Source organism: Chelonoidis abingdonii, chromosome 24, assembly GCF_003597395.2.
Source record: "Chelonoidis abingdonii isolate Lonesome George chromosome 24, CheloAbing_2.0, whole genome shotgun sequence".
NCBI lineage: Eukaryota > Metazoa > Chordata > Testudines > Testudinidae > Chelonoidis > Chelonoidis abingdonii.
Genome location: NC_133792.1, coordinates 11,390,207 through 11,411,822, shown reverse-complemented (window position 1 = coordinate 11,411,822; position 21,616 = coordinate 11,390,207). Strand labels below are relative to the sequence as shown.

At 45.1% G+C, this 21,616-nt stretch overlaps 1 protein-coding gene across 1 annotated transcript in view; it reads left to right on the top strand.

The window, feature by feature from the left end:
* BRINP1 (BMP/retinoic acid inducible neural specific 1) overlaps nucleotides 1-21,616 on the top strand; it is a 65,003-nt gene that overhangs the window by 7,998 nt on the left and 35,389 nt on the right. Inside the window, exon 2 of the mRNA XM_032797890.2 lies at nucleotides 21,400-21,590. Within this exon, the coding sequence (XP_032653781.1) occupies nucleotides 21,400-21,590 (191 nt within the window). The remainder of the gene's footprint in view (nucleotides 1-21,399; nucleotides 21,591-21,616) is intronic.

The following is a 21,616-nucleotide window of genomic DNA, read 5'->3' as shown; positions in this document are numbered from 1 at the left end:
TAACACAAGTTTAGGCAACTTTATGAGAGAGATGCAATTTACATTCCCATCTCATTGCTCTCACACTGCAGCTTGGCAAAGATGACACATTCAGGAGACTGGCGTATACCAGCCAATTACATCACGTAGTTACTCGTTTACCCACAACCTTCATTTTTCATGCAGTTCAGGGACCAGTGTTGTTACATTCCCTGCATAATGAATCCCCATGCATATGGATAACCCTTCATATATTTGCATAAAGGAGAACAAAGGCAGGGATGGAGGATGATGAGGCTTGCTGGGACCTGTATAATACTGTGCAAAATCCTGGTGGTTGCTGGGTCATACAGCCAAGGAGTTTGGCCTTCATCTGGGTTTGATGAACAGCTGTTCTGGCTGCATTTGGATTCAGATGGTCATGGTTTCAGAATATCACTGGCAGCTGTAATATCAGACATCCCTCCTCATCTTTAATAATCTTGAGGGGCTCTGACTGATGAAAGCATAAATTGCGCCAAAAATTAATAAGCTTAGAAATCATTCCAGGCTAACGTCTTAGAGCCAACCATCTCTCTAAACTTCGGGGAAGGTCAGCTCCTCCTTTGAATTTAGCAGTTCAAACCCATGTCTTCAGGAGGGTGGCACAAGGAGCATAGGACAGGAGACAGCACATGCTCTTGGGCCTAGAAGAGAATTCTCTCCCCTCTCATTTCTCACCTGCATGAGTTCCTTTCTTATGAAGTGATGAGGGATCCACTCTCCTCTACGTACACCAAGTTTTGGGATTATTCACAGTGCTCCACCCACCAGTCCCCTCCGCACTGCTCCAGAGTGGATCTCTCTCGCACCTGGCTGGGCTTTCCATGTTCAGTGCAGATGTCTGAAGGCAGGCAGACTGAGGCCTCCTGGCTTAAGAGCTGTTTCAAGGTTAACAAGCCAAGGAGAAGCCGTCACTCAACCTTGTGGGTAGGCTTTTAATTCCACTTGTAAAACAGGCAGATGCTTATTTCTGCAGAAGCAGTTATGTAAAAAAAGGAGTCGTCAGATGTTTGATGCAAGGAATAATTTTGTTCTGGCACCAGTAGCGCATAGGGGGATGCCATGACTGTACCTTTTATAGCTTTTTCTATTTCTGGATCTCCCTATAATTTTTTCCCCTGTGTTCCAAGTTTTACTTCTTCTTTTATTCTGTCTGACTACCGCCCACTGACCTCTGTAAGTGCAGCAAGATAAGCCCTACTGCAACAACAATTGGAGACATCCACGCTGATTTCTGATGCTTATCTTACAGACCCACTGTTGGACAATGCAAGTTCAGTCAGAAACCAAGGGCCGGTCTCCTGAAAAAGCAGGATTGCAGGAAGGTATGAGGAAATCGGCAGCCCCTAGATACAGAGCAGGAGGGAGAAGGATTTTGGTGAGCCTTAGGTGACAAGGATTCTTCTGCAAGCAATGAGAGATCCATTATATCTTCCTTCAGGGCAGGTCGTGCAATGTGCAGTGGCTTATGTGTGCACACAGGAGATGGCATGCAGCCGCCTGCACCTCTCTTAAGGAGTTGATTATACAGGTATATCAGGGCTTCTGCAGCAGGCAGTAGCAGAGGTGTCATCTCTGGATGGCGGTGCAGGTGATGCCAAGTATCTGATGCCAGGATCACGCTTCAGAGCCGTTGTTAGTTGGTGATCATGCTCTGTAACTGATCGCACACTGGCATCTCTCTCTCCCCAGTCCTCGGGGACTATTTTCCATACACCTTGCTTCACAGAGCTCTACCCGGACACAAGTCATTTACAATAAAATATTTACAGGAAGCTGCAATGAGGCTGACTTCACAGGGGAGTCATTTGTACTGGTTAAATTACTTCTCCCATCAGGTGAGACCTGGGGATGGGGGAGGAAAAGTCAGAGCTGACAGATCTCAGTGCATTTCCATTCTATGAGCCTGCCTGGTGTGGAATCAAACTGCAGTGCAGTGCAGACTGCAGGGGCGGTACTGGGTCCTTTCAGCTGAGGCTTCAACCACACTGTTCTGTTAAATGGAGAAGAGAAATCTTCATCTGGCCTGGGAAATCCTCCTCTTCCTTGACCTGCTCCAGGCTTGCTCTTGGTAGGCGTTCCTCGTGGTCTGGAATAAATGAAGGCAGCTGTGAATTGGGCCAGATTAAGGGGATGGAATCGTCAAAAGTGCCCGATGGATTTAGAAGCACACGTCCTGCTGAAAACATGCCACAATGCATGCAGGCCGATGGTCCCTGCTCCTCGAGTTCCAGGATGACATCAGAATCTCAGCTTCCATTAAATGAAGTGCTTGTAGTAGCAAAGGAAAACTTGTAAACATGACCCAGGCAGTGAAGTCTGCCTGAGTCTGCAACCTCTAGAACCAGCAGGGAAACTTCTGGCACCAAACCACCACCAGAGAAGACCAACCTCTAATTGCCCCGGATGCTCCCTCTTCTGCTGCTTGTGGTTGGAAATGAGGGGCCTGTGACCACTCCTGCTGTTGCTGGCATGAGCAGAACCCCCACCACTGGTCCACATTCTGCTGGACCTCCCATGCCTGACTGTGACTCCTCCAACTGGTGTGTAAGAAAAAAACCCAGCCTCCTTTTCTAACAGAGCCATAGGATTAGACAGGATGTCTAGTCTAACCCCCTGCCAAGATGCAGGATTTGTTGTGCCTAAACCATCCAAGATAGGTGGCTATCCAGCCTCTTTTTGAAACCGTTGCCTCTTGTCTTGCCCTCTGTGGCAAGAGAAAACAATTTTTCTCCATCTTTTTTATGACAGCCTTTCAGATGTTTGAAGACCGCTATCATGTCCCCCCCCACCTCAATCTCCTCTTTTCCAGACTAACCACACCTGTAATAGGGAGCCTTTTGGGTCCCTTTCCTCATTTAAAAGCAGTCTGGACAAAGCACTTGAGAATATACTTTACAGAACAATCCTGCCTTGGCCAGGAGTCGGGAGGGGAATGTACTCCATGTCCAATAGGCCTTTTCCATCTTTCACGTGGATTCACACACACACCTGATTCCTTATCTTCAAACTGATCCGCTCTGTCTGGAGGAGTGTGGTGTGACAGCTGCCAATCAGCTCTCCTTGAGCAACTCACCCAGTGAGGGCACAGTCAGCTCCCCAGCCTCGAAGCACAACCCCCACCCCACCTGTCACCAGTTCTCAGCCTGCTGTGCTGGGCCAAAGGGCCTTTGCTAATACAGCTTCTGCTAATGTTTTGCCCTTCTTTAGAGATTCCAGTCTCTGCCTGGACCCTAATCGATTCTTAAGGGCTAAATGGTGCCTGTTAGGCACAGTCCATTGTAAGGGGCAAAGTGGAGGTCCACGGCTCTATTCTGCCTCCTGGAACTCCCTAGCTACATCGTAAAGGGACTGCTATGCCCCTGGAAAGACTACAGCATATTTTCCTCACTGCCTGCTGATCAGGGGTCAGAGAAGTGACGGAGAGGTGGTCCCCCCAACTCTCAGCCATCCCAGTCAGGAAGGGTCAGGGAGGATCCTAGCTATTCTTCCCAAGGCAGAGCATCTAGGAACCAGCCCCTGGATTCCCTCAAACTCAAGGGACGCTATTCTGGGCAGGACTTCTGGGGAAACGAAAAGGTTCCTTTATGTCGCAGCTACCATCTTGGCCATCAAAGCAGGGATCTTCTGAGCTGAAAGCAGGAGCTGCTACAGCTTGAGCTAAAAAGCCAGACTCTGTAGCTGGCAGCTGTGACTGACTCGCAGAGGAAGACACACAACACACATGGACTAATAGATTACACTTACTCCTCCCCTGTCCCCCACCACTGCATGGAAGTGTAAGTAAAGACCAACCACAATTCAACCCTACATAGGGGTTAGAAGGTAAATTTGGACAGTTGTTTTTCAGTCATGCATCCAGCACAGCCTGTTCCCATTTTTTTTCTATCTTACTGTTTCCTTCCCGCTCAGCAAATGAGAGCCCCTCTGCTGAGTATTCAGCATTAAATATTTCAGTATTGGCTTGCAGCTCTTGAGCAACACCAGAAAGAACATTACTTTTTACTTCCCTCCAAATGTCTGGGTTCTCTTTGGGGAGTCCGCACTCCAAGTCTGATCAGCACTAATAAGAGAGCAGTGGGGAGAGAGGGAAATATAAGTTGCAGGGTTGATGGGGAGAGGAAGCGAAAGAGAAGGAGGTTTGTTAGGTTCATCCCTCGTTCAAGCTGAAAGAATAATCCCTAAACAAATATAATGTACTCCTTGCGTTTTGCATCTTGTTTTTCATTAGCAGAATGTGAAATTCTGAGATGTATTCACGAGGCAAAATGACACGCCAATTTCTTTGCAGTTATGTTTCTCTCTCGATGAAAGGCAAGCATTTGAGATTTGGTATAATGAACCAACACAGCACAGATTTCAGTGTTGCCAATTCTTAAAATTTTAATGAGAGTCTCATTGTGCCTGGTGTTTTTTTCTGGAAGCCCCAGCACCTGGAGTCCTGTGATTATGTGAGAATCATTTATTTTTGAAGTAGGGTTCTAGCCCTCATGGTTGCAGAGAAAAACTTGAAAATGTGGCCTCAAAATATTCAGAAAGCAGGAGGCAAGTAAACCTCCCAAATATATTATCTTTTACAAATGTCATGAATTTTACGTGACTCCCATGATTTTTTAACTCTTGATGCTGGCGATAGTGCTATAATGCTTATGATGCCATTTTTGTTACCTAATAAGATGTCTTACATAAACTAACAAAGCCAGCAAAGAGTCCAAATTTTGAATATCGCATGCGGACATACAATTCAATCGCAAGTGTAAACGTCTCAAAGCAGCACTGACTTGCTTTGTGTTGGCAGAGCACCTCACCCAGTTGAGCCTTCATCTTTATCAAGGATGCAATTGCAACATAAATATGACATAAAATTATATTCATACAAATAATATAAGTAACAAGATCAATAATATTGATCATAATAGTATTGGTAATAGTTTGAGTTTAAAAGTAGCCTATTTGTAAGCATTTGTACTAGTAAAGCTCAGTTGCTTAAATGTGCATGAAAAAGCAAACCGCAGAACAACATCTACATACAATTAAACATTCATTTATTCTAGCAACGTCCAACCTACCATCATATTTTGCACCAAACAGTCACATTGTCATGGAAACACATAAAAATACTCTAGCGCCATCTAGCTAACGCCCAGAGCAAGTCACAACCGTTCAATTTCAGATGAACCTGAGGGTGGTACATGATCTTGGGTGAACACCAAATTAGGCTAAGCTTTGTAAAGAGACGACGTAAACAGCTGCACGAAGGAAGCCATGTGCAGTCACAACTAGTTTTACGGGTCCTGCAAAATCCAGGGACTATGCTACACGTTTCTGAGCATCATCTACTGGCACCTTATCTCTTGTCTAATTATTTACATATATACAGACACAAGAGCACTCCGGTAACAAGCTTCATTTTGAGTTTTCGGATTTGTTCCTATGCCAAACTCAAAGCAATCATTGGAGTTGCGAATACAAGGGAAGAAAGGCAGTGTCATCACTGTAAAATTCTAGTTGGACTTGGTGAGGGAACATGATGTTCTAGGTGGCTGCAGAATTCTTACACTGTTGTCACAATTTCAGCTGGATGGAACATTTTCAGCTAAATCACATTCTGTCAAACCATGCTGTTTCGTGAGAACTAAAATGTTTTGCAGAGATGTACCAGTTCCAATGAAGTTGTCACTGGAAATGGTTTTGAAGACTTTCTGGTCACTTCTGACCAAAGGCAGAGAGGGAGTGAGCGTTGAAAACAGCTGTTTCAATGTTTCAAAAAATGTTTTTGTTCCAGTGCAGAATGAAAACAAATGACAAAACCTTGAAAGTTGCTGCGAACCAAAACTCTCATCCTTTGGACAGCACCAATCACAATCAATGCTTGCCAGACTCTCAAGCTTTGTCTAGCTATGATAATAGGCAATGAACCATCCAGTGTGCCTGTGTATGCTGCCCTCTACTGGGTGGAATTGGGACTGCTTAGCCCCATTAGGCCCTAAGCTGTTAACAGTACAAACTCCAGGGCTAGAAGACCTAAACAGATGGTGTTCTCTGCTCCCTCTGTTGGGGAGAAGGGGAAAAAGCCAGCTCTGGCCAGCTTCATTAACCTAAATTATACTATTGTTTACCCATAATTCCACTTTTTGTTGCTTTGATTGCAAGGTGTTTCTGTTTTGATGTGTAGGCATGAAAATAGATTATTATCATTACTACACTTGGGAAACGAACTCAAGCTTTGGCCACCAGAGAATCTGCATCTGTCCTTGATGTCACCCTGGACTACAGCACCGCCAACACATCGCTTCTCCGACACAGGTGCTAGCACATGGACAAGGAGGAATAGTCTATGCAGGGACCCCTAGGGCCTGTTCAGCACCCAGTATAGGCTAGGGCTACCCTAATTTGCACCTAGTTGCAATGATCCGCACAGGCCATTAGGGGAACATAGAATCATACAACGCCCTAGTGGCCTCAAGCCACCTCACTTGGCCCATCTCTCTGCATCCAGAACTGTTCTGGAGACAGCTCTCTGCTGTGGTATTCTCCAGGCTGGGACTCACACGTGCACTATGGTCCACTTCAGACAGCCAACCTAGCAGGTGCAAAGAGGCCATGGTGCCTTGGTGGAGATGCTCCGTGGTATGCAGCATTGGTATGAAGTCATAGGTAAGCCACAGATTTGTTATCCTAAAGTGTAGCGGGGTATGTGCACGAGGGGGCAGGAGTGTAAAGGATCAGCCGGCGCGTGCAGAAATTTTTAATGGCTCTATGATGCCTCCTCTTCTGTCTGTGCTAGTGAAACTCCTTCTCTTAGCATGATAGATTTTATTCAGTTGTTAAGAGCTCTTCATTTTTCATTTGGGAAGGAAAGTTGGAGCTGCTTCCAATCTGCAATCAATCAGCTGCCATAGCAGAAGAGATACAAGGAAGTGCTCTTGCTTTGTGGGTCCTTTATCTTCCTTGTGAGCTCACAGAAGTTAATATATTTCTGAATGGGGGAGAGAGAGACACACAGAATATGCAGCCAGCACACCACCTGCCTAAACCCTGCAAACTCCCTTGTTGTTAGTGCTAACCCTTCAAAAAGTCTTCAGAACAACACCACACGCTATGGGCTTATAGAGAAAGGAAGCAAATCACATGTAAATGTACATACGGCCAGATTTTTAACGGTATTTAAGAGCCTAAAGACGCAGAGGGATTTTTTTCATTGTCTCAGTGTTTCCATGTATTCCTCCGTCTGTTTGAATTCATCTGTTGTCTCTTGTTTTATATTTAGTCTGTCAGCTCTTTGGGTAGGGACCGTGTGTGTGTTCCATGCTTGGTCAGGACCAAGCACATCGGGGTCCTGGTCCGGGATTAGGACTCCTAGATGCGATGGTAATACAAATAATTAATAATAATAGTAATTTTCAGAAGTGCCTATGTGCCTACATCGTATATCTTTCAATGGGAGTTCCATGCTTAGCAGCACTTGACAATCTTACTACACATCTATCTGCATCTTTAGGTGCCTAAATATCTTTAAAATCTGGCCCTTAGGAAATTGATCTTCCACTTGTGTTTTTAAAAATGACAGCCATCACTTCATCAACATATGCAGGATGTGGTGCTGTCCTAGAAAAACACCCAAATAAGAGAAATATTAAGGGCCGGACTCCACTTCTGCAGAACTGTAAACCCCTCAGGCCATGAAGATGTCTCCTTTGTGTGTCTGATCACAATGAGTGTGTGTCTCATCACAATGAGTGTGTCTCATCACAATGAGACTCCACTCCCAAATAGAACTTTTGGGCACTACCATAATATACATATTTACTCCTAATATTATCAATAAATCACCAGTGACATCCTGATCCAGAAAGGAATAATAACAATTACTTCTATAACTAGGCTTGGAAGGATTAGATTTTTGTCAGCAAATGTTGGTAAATGTCAATTTCACCGTGCAGGCAGGAACTGACAAAATAGCTATATTTCCATTGATAACCATCAAAATTTGCAGAGAGAGGCCAAGTAAGAAAACACGCTCCTTGAGAATTTATTGCATTCTGATTTAAGGATCTTTACTTTGTATATTTTGACATGTGATGTTGACAATTGTCATTTTAACCGTTATAATGCTGTAACTTTTTGAATCTCGATGTCTATTGACATTGGATAATTATTGCTAGACCCCCTTCTCCCACATAAATGCCCACAACTGTGAAAATTTAAATAAATACAAATTGGAAAAAAAAATGCTTAAAATACCCATCTATTGAGCACAACTGTGAAAATTTAAATAAATACAAATTGGAAAAAAAAATGCTTAAAATACCCATCTATTGAGCACAACTGTGAAAATTTAAATAAATACAAATTGGAAAAAAAAATGCTTAAAATCCACAACTGAAAACTTAAATAAAAAACCCAAAGCTTTAAAATAAACTTTGATATTATCCACTGAAATTATTTAAAAAAAATAGAATTCAGACAAGCCTATCTATAGGATCTTTCATCTGAGGATCTCAAAGCACTTAACAAGTGTTAATTAAGCCTCCTAATGATAGCTGAGGGAAGGATTTTTAAATGAATAATTTACTAGTAAAATATAATGAAATTCATCATATTTATTATTCATGGATATATTCATCAAAACACAGCAGCTTGGTTGTATTGCTAGGTAAATCATTTATAATGTGCATATATTCCTCAAACAATTTATACAGAACTATTTTGAAATGTGTAGAATAAGCTATTCACTGATGATTATTAACCAGCTTAACTCACAACTCCCCTGTGAAGCAGGGAAGTATTAGGTTATAATCTCTTTGAGGCTGGCACTGTCTTTTTATTCTGTGTTTGAATAGTGTCTCGCATAATGAGGTTCTGTTCCATGAGCGGGTCTCCCTTTTGGTGCTACAACAATACAAATTAAAACAACAACAATAATAATTTATTTTACACAAGATTTGACTTAGATGGAGAGAGTTCAGATGACTTACCCATAGTCACACAGAAATTAAGTGGCAGAGCCAAAAGAGGACACAGGAATTGTTATTTCCATTTTCCTGCTCTAACTACTAGATGACACTCTCCATGCAGAGCCAAGAAAAGAACCAAGGTGTCCTGGCTCCTCATCACCTATTCAATCACGCTCATCTCCCAGGGCCAGAGAGAGAACCTAGGAATCCTGACTCCCAGTCTCCTGGTCTAATTGCTAGATTGCACTCTCTTTTCAGTGTTAGGAAGAGAACCCAGGAGTCCTGAAACCCAGTCCCTTTCAAGATCCCTTTCCTTCCGTCTCCTGTAACAGCAAACTCCTGTGAGCTGGTGTCATTTGAAAGCTACACCAGCAGAGAGAAAGCACAAGGCTCACACTCCTTCTGACTTCCACTGACATTTGTGCCCAGCAATCCCAGAAGGCCTTTCATGCCTTTACTGGTGTCAAATATCACAACCTCTCCCTCGGGTTTTATTAGGAAAGCTGATGCCGAATTACCCAGCCTCCTCCCACACAATAAAAAGTGTTTATAACCCTGTAAATTCCAACATATCAGCAGCTTGTTATGAAGAGAAAAGGTCATTTGGAGAAAAAAAATGTGTCATTCCCTCGGAAATTCTGGCTTAATATATACGAGGGAGTCAGCACTGGAAAAATATTGCTTGATATGATAAAGTCTCATAATAGAAAATCTTGCTGCAATACAGGGCTCGTTTCTTCAGATAAATATTTAATATAGATCACTAAAGATTAATTGAGTACAGAAAAGAGTCTGTCCTATGGCTGGTGTAAAGAAAACATCTTCTCGTTAATTTATTATGGAGCCTGAAATGAGAAAAAACTCATGGAGAGAAACGCAGGGTGCAGTTTCCATAGAGAAACAGAGCATCACATCAGAATTTATTTAGTGTGTAGGCAGAAGCCTTCCCATGACCAGATGCACCATGGAGTTTGCCTCATGGAAAATCCCAATAGGAAGAAGTACGCCTGTAAAAAAACGAGTCCACAGACTCAGAGAATCTTACTGGGAATAGTTTGACCGTTTCCTGATAATTCCTGGTTTTCCAGAACTGGGAAAGGACCAAGTGGAATCTCTTCAACATGGCCTAGACCAGTTCTCATTTAATGGACTTTCTAGTACATCTAAGTCCCCACAGAACTTTATACGATAAGGATGACTCTCAGCCCAGGTCCAGAAGGCTGGTGTATGGGAGATATCGTCAGCATGTCTCTCTATTGGTACTTTCACATAAATAAAAGCAATAGCTTCTAGGCTAGGAATGGCCAAAGTGGTGGACCATAGACAAAAGGCAACCATGGAACTCTACAATACGTCTTGCCCACTGGGTCCCAGCATTCATGCTCCATTTTGATCTAAGTGGCTCCACCACAACACATGCTGAGATATGTAGTTTATATGGGCCATGGTTCTGTATTAAAAATGAGAATATCTGCAATGTCTTCCATTTGACGGAAATTAGGGGCCACCGTTGGTTTCCTGGCAAGCTGCTAGCAAAATTCTCAACTGGGCACAGTTCGAGCACTTTGGTCTGTCTCCAAGGAAAGGGGGATTAATTCATGTTAGAGTAATGTAGCAGCAAAAGCCAGGTGCCAGGAAAGGGGGTCTTGGCTAGTTCTTAAAGGCTTGTTCTGCTGTTTGAATGAAGTATATAAAGGTTTTTCACTGGCCATTTCCTCAGGGAATTGCATACAATGTGTGAGGATCATTTAATTGGTGGCTGCACTCTCTGGAGTTCTCTTGGACTACCTAGGCAGTGAAGGAAGGATCTAGGGGCCTAGGAATGAGGGACAAGCCTTCTGTGTAACATGGAGTGCGGCTGAGTTTGGTTGGATTGACAGATACCATGCAATACTACTTTATTTCCTATAGCATCGTTCGTACAAACCGCATCTGCAGCACTAGCTGGGACACTTTCAGAGATAAATCATAAATAATAGCAGAGGGAACACCAGGAAGGGGGAAAAAAAGATATGATTCCGGCTGAGATTGAAATGAGATGGGGCATCAGTGAGACGCAGAGACATGTGAAGGGTGATTTCAAATGGCCGAATCTGCTGAGGTGAAGCATCTCGCTCTAACAACATGTGAAGGAGGAGGAAGGTGGTACTTAGATGAGAAGCAGGCATGGGGGAAAGGAGCAGGTATCTGAGCATGATTAGTGAGAGAGAAAGAAGAGGGGCATGACACTGGAGAACGCTTTTGGAATGCACATGGTCTGGGCATGAGAAGTAGCTTTGCTGTGGAGAGACTTTGACCTAGTGCCATCATGCCTGTTCGTCGGTCCGTGTCTGGTAGCTTACTAGGTGTTGCTTTCTCTGCCCTCTTGATTTGGCTTTTCCACTAGACAGAATGTTCTGGAAATGTGTGTGTCAAACATTCCACAGAAAACTATGCTGCACACACAGTTCTCCTCCAGGAGGGAGGAGGAGGAGAGATTGAACCAGATGGGAAGGATGTTAGTCATGTTGCCCAACGTGCTGCTGGAAGGGGATCAGATACTAGGGTGATGAGGGTGGCATGAAAAGAGAAGAGAAGAGAATAGCTTGTGTTGACATATACAATGTAACCAACACAAGAGGATCCCCCCACCCCAAAATCCCTACTATTCCTAGCTGTTCTCACGAGGCAACTGAAGTCTTGCCTGTTCTCTGTAGTTCCCCTCCCTTCCAGTTTCAGAAGGACCAGACTATGCACAGTATTAGTTGACACCACCTCTCACAGCTCATCACGTGAGGCTTAACTACCCACATTGGCTTTTCCTATAATCACCTCAGTGCCTTTTACCCCACTGTCCATCATGAATGGCACACTCTCCTTTTTCAGCCTCACCAGGTTACTGCCAGGGCTGGTTGGAATCTTTTCACATTTTTGGGGGAGGAAAGGAATGAAAAAGAAATCTGTGAATTCTCTCCCAGCTCCCTCTCCCCTTTTTAAAGACCAACTCTAATCACTACCCTTTCCTCCAAATCTCTCCTTAGGATCTAGTTCTGCCATGATGCCCAGAAGAAACTGGTCAGGGTGCAGTGAAGGGATGGCAGTCACATGGAGGTGTATTGATTGTAATAGATAACGGCACATTTGGGCTATATCCCTCTCCTCTGTCATGTGGGCTGCTAGGCTGATTGTTTTCTTAAGTCCTTAAACTGCAGATGACAAGAATTCAGGGGGACTGTATGGAGGCCTGTTGATTTCAGCACGGCCCTTGTGAGATTTGCAGTCCACCCATGTGACCTCACTTGCCAGATCGGGGACTTAGATCATAAGCTCTTGGAGGCAGGGAATGTGTCTTTCTCTGTGAAGACAGGACCCAGCCCATTATGGCTGCTACCAGAATACAAATAATGAACAAACAGATGATAACGATACACTCTATCTCAACCCCAAGGAGTTATGCTCAATGCAGGCATCACTGGGTGAAATTCTGTGGCTGAGGTTATACAGATCAGAGTAGGTCATCACAATGGTCCCCTCTGTCATTAAACTCTGTTAATCTAATAGTAAGAGGGGCGAGGAGGAGAAATTGATTACTGACATGAGGAAAGCCACCCCTGGGATGATATGGAGCTGATAAAGTGGTTCCTGTTCACCCCACACAGTATCTGCTCAGCTAGCCCCTGTTAGAGATGGTATCATACCACCTCGAAAAGTACCTTAGCACCTTGCATGCCCTATGCTGTGGTCTTGCCCTCCCTCTGGCGCTCCCACTGGAGTGAGTCACAGCTATAATCCATGGACATGAAAATGATTTTATAATAAGATTTAAATGCAGCCCAAATACAATGCCAAACAAAATTGGAAAACAATCAGTCAGAGAAACTCAGCTCCACCGATGAGTGTGCGACTCAGAATGGTTCAGTGCTCAGGAAGATTGAGGCTCTAAATAGAGCCACCACCTGCCCTTTAAAGTACGGGATCCCCAGGAAAGCAGACAGACAGATGGAAAGATGAGAAGGACAGAGCACCTGATACTGCTCCTATTGAAAGTCAATAGGCATTTTGGATTGGAGCCAGAAACACACTTTCAATCCTGGATACTGGGGTGGGGTGACCAGACAGCAAGTGTGAAAAATCAGGATGGGAGTGGGGGGTAATAGGAGTTTATAGAAGAAAAAGACCCCAAAATTGGGACTGACCCTATAAAATCAGGACATCTGGTCGCCCTAGTCTGGGGTGATTGCACCACAGAAGCAACTAGAGATGGGTAAATATCTCAAGAGCTGGATTTGGTTATGAGGAGGGAGGCAGAGACATCTATTTATTGTTATGAATCCTGTGAGAGTTGGTGTTGGTTTGTTTTTGTTTTTAAGCCCCAGCTCCTGGAGTCACATGATTGTTTCTCAGCTTTCATTATAATAATAATAATCCGTCTCTCATAGCTGCAGAGAAAAGCTTTAAAAGAGGATCCCTAAAAGGCTCAAAACCCAGAATGGAAATAAAAAGAACCCAAAATGTATTATATTTATATTAGATCTCATGATTTTTTGGGGCCTGACTCATGGTTTTTGAACACGTGGGGTTGGGAATACTGCTGGGCATACAGACAGCGCAGCAGCATATTTCTCTCTGGGTAGCCTGCCAAGCATGTGGGTGGGCATATGGGTAGCGGGAGGCAGAACCATAACTCTCTCTGTTGTGCCCTCTTTGGGTCACTAGTCACCCCTCGTGAGTAGTTAGTTATCAGTGGCTGTACTCTCCTTAGCACAGATGAGCAATGCTTTGGCCTTAGCCCTTAGGCAGTGTCTAGCCCAAAGCCTCATGCAAGCAAAGAAGGATCCTGTACAAGCACTGGCAGGGGGACATTATCCTGCCTTTTTAAACCCCAAACTCAGCACTGCAGGGCTTTCTTCAGCTAAGCAACAGCATGAGCCCAGCCCAGCCCAACCCAACCCAAAGGTCTGAAATATGGGTCATTTAGCAGAGGTAAAAATGCCCCCATACCCACCCTTTCTCAAGACCATTTCCTGCTAACAACAAACACAACCCCCAGCACCACCTTACTGCACATCCCTTTTATAGTGTACTGGGTGAGGCTGGATGTATAATTGATTAATTAATTGCTCCCAATTGCCACAACCCTGCTCACACATGCAAAACCCAGCAATCAGGGTAGGTAACTGTGCTCATTCCTCTAGCAGAAGCAGATAGTTCACTGCGCCATCTGCACAGGGCCTGTACTGCCTATCACTATGAGATAGCTTCACACACTGCCTGTGATCCTGCTGGCATTGTCAGAGTCTCTGCACACGAGTAGTGAAATCCTGGCTCCACTGAGACCAATGGGAATTTTGCCATTGAGTTCAATGGGGACTGGATTTCACTCCTGGATGTCAGTGCCTGTATGATTTTTTTTTTCTTTACAGCTGAAATGACTGAAGTGATTCATGTAAAGAGGTGCTTGTGGGGCTTTGTGTGCACAGTCTGTTAGCTTACATTTTGCATGCACTGCAATTCCCAGATCAAGGAGCACTGAAAACCTTGCCTTTATCCTCCTCGTGCCTCAGTTTCTCCACCTGCAAAATGGGTACTATAATATCTCTCTGCCATTACAAGGATACCATAAGACTCAACTGGTTAATAAAGTAATTTGTGATCTTCAGATGAAGGGCACTTGTGATGGCTAAAATATCATGAGGATAATAATGTATTCATAAAAATACACATATAACAATTAAGAGAAACAAATACAGGGGACTATAAATTCATATAGATTCAGCTGTAAGCAACTCTGCCCCACACTCTAACCTCACAAAATTCCCCCTTCACTCTGTGAACACAAGAACAGATTGGGGTCAATATAGTTTTCCCAAAGGAAGTGGTTTGCGTTTCATTAGACTGATTTTCCAGCTTCTGGGGTGTTTTTTGTTTTGGAATTTTTTTGTGGCAACTAAATGCTGGTGTGAATTTGCATCACCTCTTCCTTGCGTGGATACAAAAACAAATCCAGCACCTTTCCATTGGCAGAACTCCAGCAGATTCTGCTTCACGCTCTTCTGGAGCTTGCGCACTGCTGCCTAATCATCCCATGAGAACTGGGATTCTTGAGTTACAGCTGAATGCTGATCTTAAAGGGACCTCATTACAGTTGTCATCTGCCTCTGTCCACACTGGGCCGTATCATCATTTTCACTCAGATCAGTAGGCAAAACATAGGAAGCAGTGTGGCTTGATGACTAGCGCAATGAGCTGGCTATGAAGAGATGTAGATAGGTTCTATTCCTGTCTCCATGATGTCTGTGTTACCTAGGGCAAATGGTTTCATCTCTCTGTACCTCAGTTTCCCCCATCAAATAGACTTAATGAGTCTTTTTCTATTGATTTGAAGTGGCTTGATTTTTCAGAAAGTTCTGAGCACCTACACTTGGAAATCAAGCTCCTTTTAGGTATGCCACGCTACTAATCCAAAAATGGGGACAGCCACAAACATGCAACCTTTTGAAATGTCAGGGATCTGCAAGAAAAACTGATCTTTGCTGAGATATAGTTTTGGACTGATAAATTGGGAGAATGTCAAGTTTTCTTTGCTAAAGAGAGGAGGACTGTGTTGGGAGTGAAATTGGGCCAGCGCCGAATGGAGGAGGAAAATTCCATTTCCTGGTAATTTTTGCAAGGTTTCAAAATTTGGGTTTTGTTTCATATTGGAACAATCCCGGAAACCTTTCAAACATTTTCCTCCAAATAGAATTGTATCAAGATGCCCATTTTTGGATCAAAATCTGAGCTTTTCGACTCCCATAGGTGTGTGCCGCCTGGTGGCTAGGGGGCTGTCCTGGGATGTGGGAACCTCTGGCTCAAGTCAAACTTTTTTCCATTCCAGATCACTCCAGAATGATGCTGCAAACAGCTGAATGGCTGTTGGCAGTAATGGGAACTATTTGCAAAAATTACCCAGTTTGGACAAGGTTATGGTGAAGGTCGGAGTTAGAAAGGGTAAATCCAGTGCTGCTGGGGTTGAAGGGTGCACAAAGAATATCACATAAAAACACGAGGGGACAAGTTGACAAGTTTAAATAGCTCACAAAGTGATCTCGCTATGACCATATCTCTGTGGTCAGAGAGAATGGATTCCAGCAAAATTTGACAGATCCAGGTGGGGTAATTCAGTGTACTTTTGCTGACGTCAGAGGAGCTTTGACAGGTTTGCATCACCTGAGGATCTGGCATCCCCAAAAGCTAAACGAAATGTGTTCCAGCAGATTGATCCATTTTCTGCCATGCAACCTAGCACCTTCTGCTTCTCCTGTTTCCTTGCTCAAACAAAAATGAGGATTCAGCCAAGTGGCAACACATTTTAACTAACTTTTAAAGCTGTGTGGCCGAATTTCCAAAAGTGGCTCCTAATTCTCACTGTCTCACAATGTTGGGGTGCCCAGTTTAGGACACTGCATGACCTCTGGCTTTCAGAGGTGCTGAGCACCCCCCATTGACATCAGTTGGAGCTATGGTACTCAGCACTTTTTGTGGTCAGGCCTATTGAAGGTGGCTCAAACTGGGAACCCCCCAAAATGGAGACACACAAAATCAGTGGCTGCTTTGAAAACATGTGGCCCTCTGTCCTGGGAGTTTTGCCATTGTCTTCAGTTGAAGGAAGATTCAACATCCTTGAAGAAGACTTGAGCATCTGGAACCCACATATCTTATTATGTAGACAGTCCTTGTTTTTGAGAGCCTCGCAGTCATCAGTGGATTTTACCCCTGTGAAATAGGGGAAAATGATCCCCATTTTACTGACAAGCAACTGAACCACAGAGTAGATTACATGACTTAGTCAAGGTCACTCTAGAAATCTGAGCCGGGAACCAAACCCTTGTCTTCTGCCTCTCATCCTAACGCCCTATCCACTAAATATTTTCCTACCCTCCCTAGGCTTTGGCTCAATAATAAAAAATGTATTCCACTTTCTTTTTTTTTTTTAATTGATCTTTCCAGCACCCAATAATTAGGTCTCACTCATAAACAGAGCAAGGCTCACTCGCTGTCCAAACACACAGAACTAGACTTGGAGTCATGCTTGTTTGATTGCATTGTAATTTAGTGCTGGAACAATCCACTTACCGAGGTACTCTCAAGGTCACACAAAATCCACCCAACTTTGAAGTCATTTATTTCTCATCACTGTTTGCAAAATCCATGTTGTTCTTGGCATCCCCTCCCCCTCGCATCAAAACAAATGCTGTTTTTCTGCAAAATATCAGGGAAAGAGAAACAAAACAACAACAAAAATGCTTCCTAACAGTGACATCCAAGAGATGGTGGAAGAATTGCCCAGGGAAATAGGAGGACTTGCTGCTTGAAACGCTTAAAACTAGACTAGACGTAGGGCTAGAGAACACACCACTGACGAGGGGAAATCCTCTCTTGGCCAGGGTTAACGGGAGGTAGACTAGATAATTTAATGTGTGAGGAGGAGGAAGGAAAAGGGGTTAATTCAAAGGCTTAGAATTCTGTGGCAGCAGCCAGCCCTCACATGCAGCCTTGCCCTGCAGAACACCCCAGCAGTAACGGCCTGCTGTTTACTGTCCTGATCAGTAGCTCTAACATCGGTCTAGCCAGTTAGCTGTCATGTATCTGTTTGTATCTCTAGCTAGCAAGTGAACTCCATCTATCATGTTGGATCACTTTTGGCTTGCACTATTTTTCTCTTTAAATGTTGCTCTGGAATTAGATTTGTTTCTTGGTATGCTAATCTGAGCTGTATTGTGTACCTAATACAGAGGCTATAGGCTGAATGTTCAAAGAAGACAAGGGGTATCTCTGCACTGCAGTTATAGATCCATGGCCAGCCCATGCCAGCTGACTCGGGATCGCAGCACTTGGGCTGCGGGGCTGTTTCACAGCTGTATAGATGTCTGGGCTCGGGCTGGAGGCTGGGCGGTCGGACCCAGCGAGGTTCTAGAGTAACTCCCCTGGGAACTCAATTCCCTCATGCCCCTTTGAAAATCTCAGTCTTGAATGGCCTAATGCTGTCATGGACGGAGGAGAGGCCATGCTGCAGAGAAAATCCCTAGACAAACTGCTCAGCCTGGATTTGTCCTGGGCATTTCAGGAAGGAGCAAGCTGGAAAAGCACCACTACCACCCTTTGAAAGGGGGCAGGGAGACCTCTCACTCTGTGTTAGGCCAATTCAGTGGGTGGGTGCCATGGTCCTGCTGTGATCCTGCCGCTCACCAGGACCTTTGGGGGTATCTGGTGCCTGCAGCAATCTCAAGGAGTCTTGCACTGAGGAGCCAGGAGAACTATGCGTGTATCCAGCCCCGGATCAGGGGTGGGAGGCTGAGGAGAGAAAGCGTGATCTTGCGTAAAGACACTAGACTGGGACACAAGAGACCTCGGAGTGTATTCCTGGCTGTGCCACAGACTCTGTGAGTGACCTCAGGCAAATCAATGAGACTCTCTGTGCCCCATCTGTCCTATGGGACTCATAATACTTCCTGTACCTCAGGGCTGCCATGAGGATGCAGGCAGGAATGCTTGTGAGGTGCTTGGATACTGTGGAGACGGGGGGCAGATAAGCACCTCCATAGCGGTCTCTCGCCTACGCACACAGAACTATACAATCTGGCTCATAGAAAGTAAGACCTTTGGAGCAGGGTATTTGGCTCATTCCCTTGATCGCACTAATGTCACCCAGTAAATAAGAACAGCAATACTGAGGTGCTGGGGGGCACAGGAGACTGGCTGGTAATTGGAAGTCCTGGGGTTTGGAGTTGTGTGGGAGGGGCACGGGCTGACAGCTCATCGGCTGTGGGCAGCATGCAGCAGCTGGTGGCTTTTAAGCCGTGTTTTAAAAGGAGAGGGGGAGTGAGCAAGCTGGAAGGGAGGTGGGAAGTTCAACTTGGCTACTGTAACAGCTCCAAAAGGAGTGACTCTGCCCTTAGTCCACATGGCTGGGCCTCATTGCTGGAGCGTATGTTGTGTATGGGATCCTCTTGCTGTCCTGCAGGGCCCACAGACAGCCAGACCCTCTGGGAGGAGGAGAGTGAGGTGGGGAAGTGACCTAGTTAGCATGGTACTTCTGGGGTTCATTCAGAACCTTTCTGCTCTGTTTCTTTAACATATTCAGTCCTGCTCCTTGGTTGCTGCCGTTCTCTTTGGTTTCAAACCACGGCCCCCAGGGTCTGCACTGAACTTGTTTCTCCACTTATGTCCTTTGGTTGCCTTGGTGGTTTGAAGATGGAGACATTAATTTGCTCCTACGGCTTCTCCTTTTCAGACGCCTCGCCCCAGATAGAGATGTACGTGACCTTGGATTCTCCTATCTGTAGAGGCTCAGTGGGAGCTCTGGGTGATGTCCCCAGTCTGTGCTTTCAACTCTGTCTCCCTCCTCAGCATTTTCCCCTTTTGTTTTTCCCCTGGAGGGAATATACCACTAACGAGTGTCGAGACTGTCCCCTGCGACTCCCTCCATCTCTCAGACACACAGTGTGGACTGCTCACTCATTAGTGCTAGCTCAGAAGGGGTGAATCAATCAATCTAATCTATCTATCTAATCGTTACTGGGGCAGGGATGGATAGACAGAGTGAGAGTCCTTTCACTGAAAATATTCTGCCACCAGTCTTGGTCCCTCCTTAATGGCTCTCCACTCCCTTTCCCCCATCAGGTATTAGCGTCTCTTTAACATGGACTCACAACACTGTTCCATGGCCTTGCTAGTTCTGTCTGCCTCACTGAGTTATACTTAGGCTACCCTTGAAAAGAACTCAGCTAGTGCAATCTCATGTCGGGAGTGACATTAGCTGCACGAGACATCTTGTATTTCCATCACAGGCTCCAGGGGCCTGATCCACAGCTCGCTGATGTCAGTGGGGTCAGACCAGGCGCCACATTCACAGCACATCACATCAACATGCCACTGTGAGCGTCATGAACACCTGAGGCCTGTACTCTATGCAGCACGAGCATGTGACAGCCAGACTTTGTGCTCCATGCAATGAACACTGGTGCATTTCTGGGGCCCATTCAAGGTACTCGTTATTTGGAAATAGTTTTGGAACCAAGAAACTGACTCCCAATGTGTCCCATCATAGGCATCCATTGGGTTGGTCTCATTACTGGTTGCTGGGAGGAAACATTCCAAGACTGGCGGCAGAATATTTTCAGTGAAAAGACCGTGTTTCTGGGATCTGCTCTCTCCATAGCCTGAGTGTAGTGAGTTTTAGGGTACACTGTCAATGGAATTTTTGGTTAGGTTTTTGAAATTCTGAGGATTAACAAGTGGGAATTAGCTCTGGAGTTTGTATTTTAAGTTAAAAGGATGGTATGTTGCTGATATTATTGCTGTAAGTCACCCTGGTGAGTGATGATGGGACCCAGTCAAAGTAAACACATGTGTAATTACATTCATTAAAATAATCTAAAAGGCAGCAAGGCCCTGTGGCTAGAGAACCAGATTGGGAGCCAAGAGTCCCAGGTTCTGCTCATGGCTTTGCTGCTGAGTGCATGAAATCATCTCCCGGCACGTCAGTTTCTCCACCTGTACAGGGGGATGCCAATACTTAGTGAGATAGAAAGTCCCACCTATTGTTATTCCTATTATTTAAACTAATGTTTTATCTGATTTACTGGAATAAATGAATGAAAAGGAACAGCAGCCTGTGACTCAATTGGACATGGCAACATATTGCTTAAGATAGTGCTGTGGGTATTGCAGGAGCGTTGTAAATACTGGTTTTCTTCTTAGGCCTTCTCCAAGATTTTGCAAAAGAGGCTAGTAATGTTAGATGCCTCGGTTTTTGGCTGCCCAACCTGACATACCTTAAAGGGGCCTGAATTTCAGAGGGCAGGTGCTGAGCAGGTTCTGTCCGTGTTGTTGTTCAAGGATCACATTCCCCTGCACTCCAGGGGCTGGAAAATCAGGACATCATGAGCAAGCTTGTGCTCTCCAACTTTTTAGCTGGGTTTTGCACAGTCAGAGAGTTTAGATAGGATGGAAACACATGGACATGAGAATTGCCGGATTGGATCAGAACCAAGAGCTGTCTGCTCCAGTATCCTGTCTCTAAGAGTGGCCCAAGCCAGCTGCTTTAGGGGAAGGTGTAGGAGTCCTGTGGTAGGCAGAGGTGGGATACTCTGCCCCCTACATAGAGGCAGCCATACTTCTGGAAGCTCATCTGAAATTTACCTCTGAATTTGTTGAGGTTCCCCCAGCACCAGCTCAGACCCTGCTCCTTAAGGCGTGTTGGCAGTGTACAGTAACTTCTTGCTTCTCCTCTTCTTCCTCCCCCTCCTAGGTCTAGCCTCAGAGCCTCACCTGTGTATCGATGCGGGGCTGTCCTCCAGTATTTTCCCCTTTGGCCTCATCTGCCCCCTTCCCTGGTGGTTCTCCCCTCCTGTCCAGACTCAGAGCCTCACCTGTGTTGTGTTCCTCTGTTGTCGCACAGGGAGTTTGCCCGTTGGAAGGTGAGGAACACAGCCATCGAACGGAGGGACCTGGTCCGCAATCCAGTGCCCCTGATGCCTGAATTCCAGAGGAGCATCCGCTTGCTGGGCAGGAGACCCACCACGCAACAGTTCATTGATACCATCATCAAAAAGTACGGCACCCACATCCTCATCTCTGCCACCCTGGGAGGTAGGTGGTAACCAGGGTATTTTCTT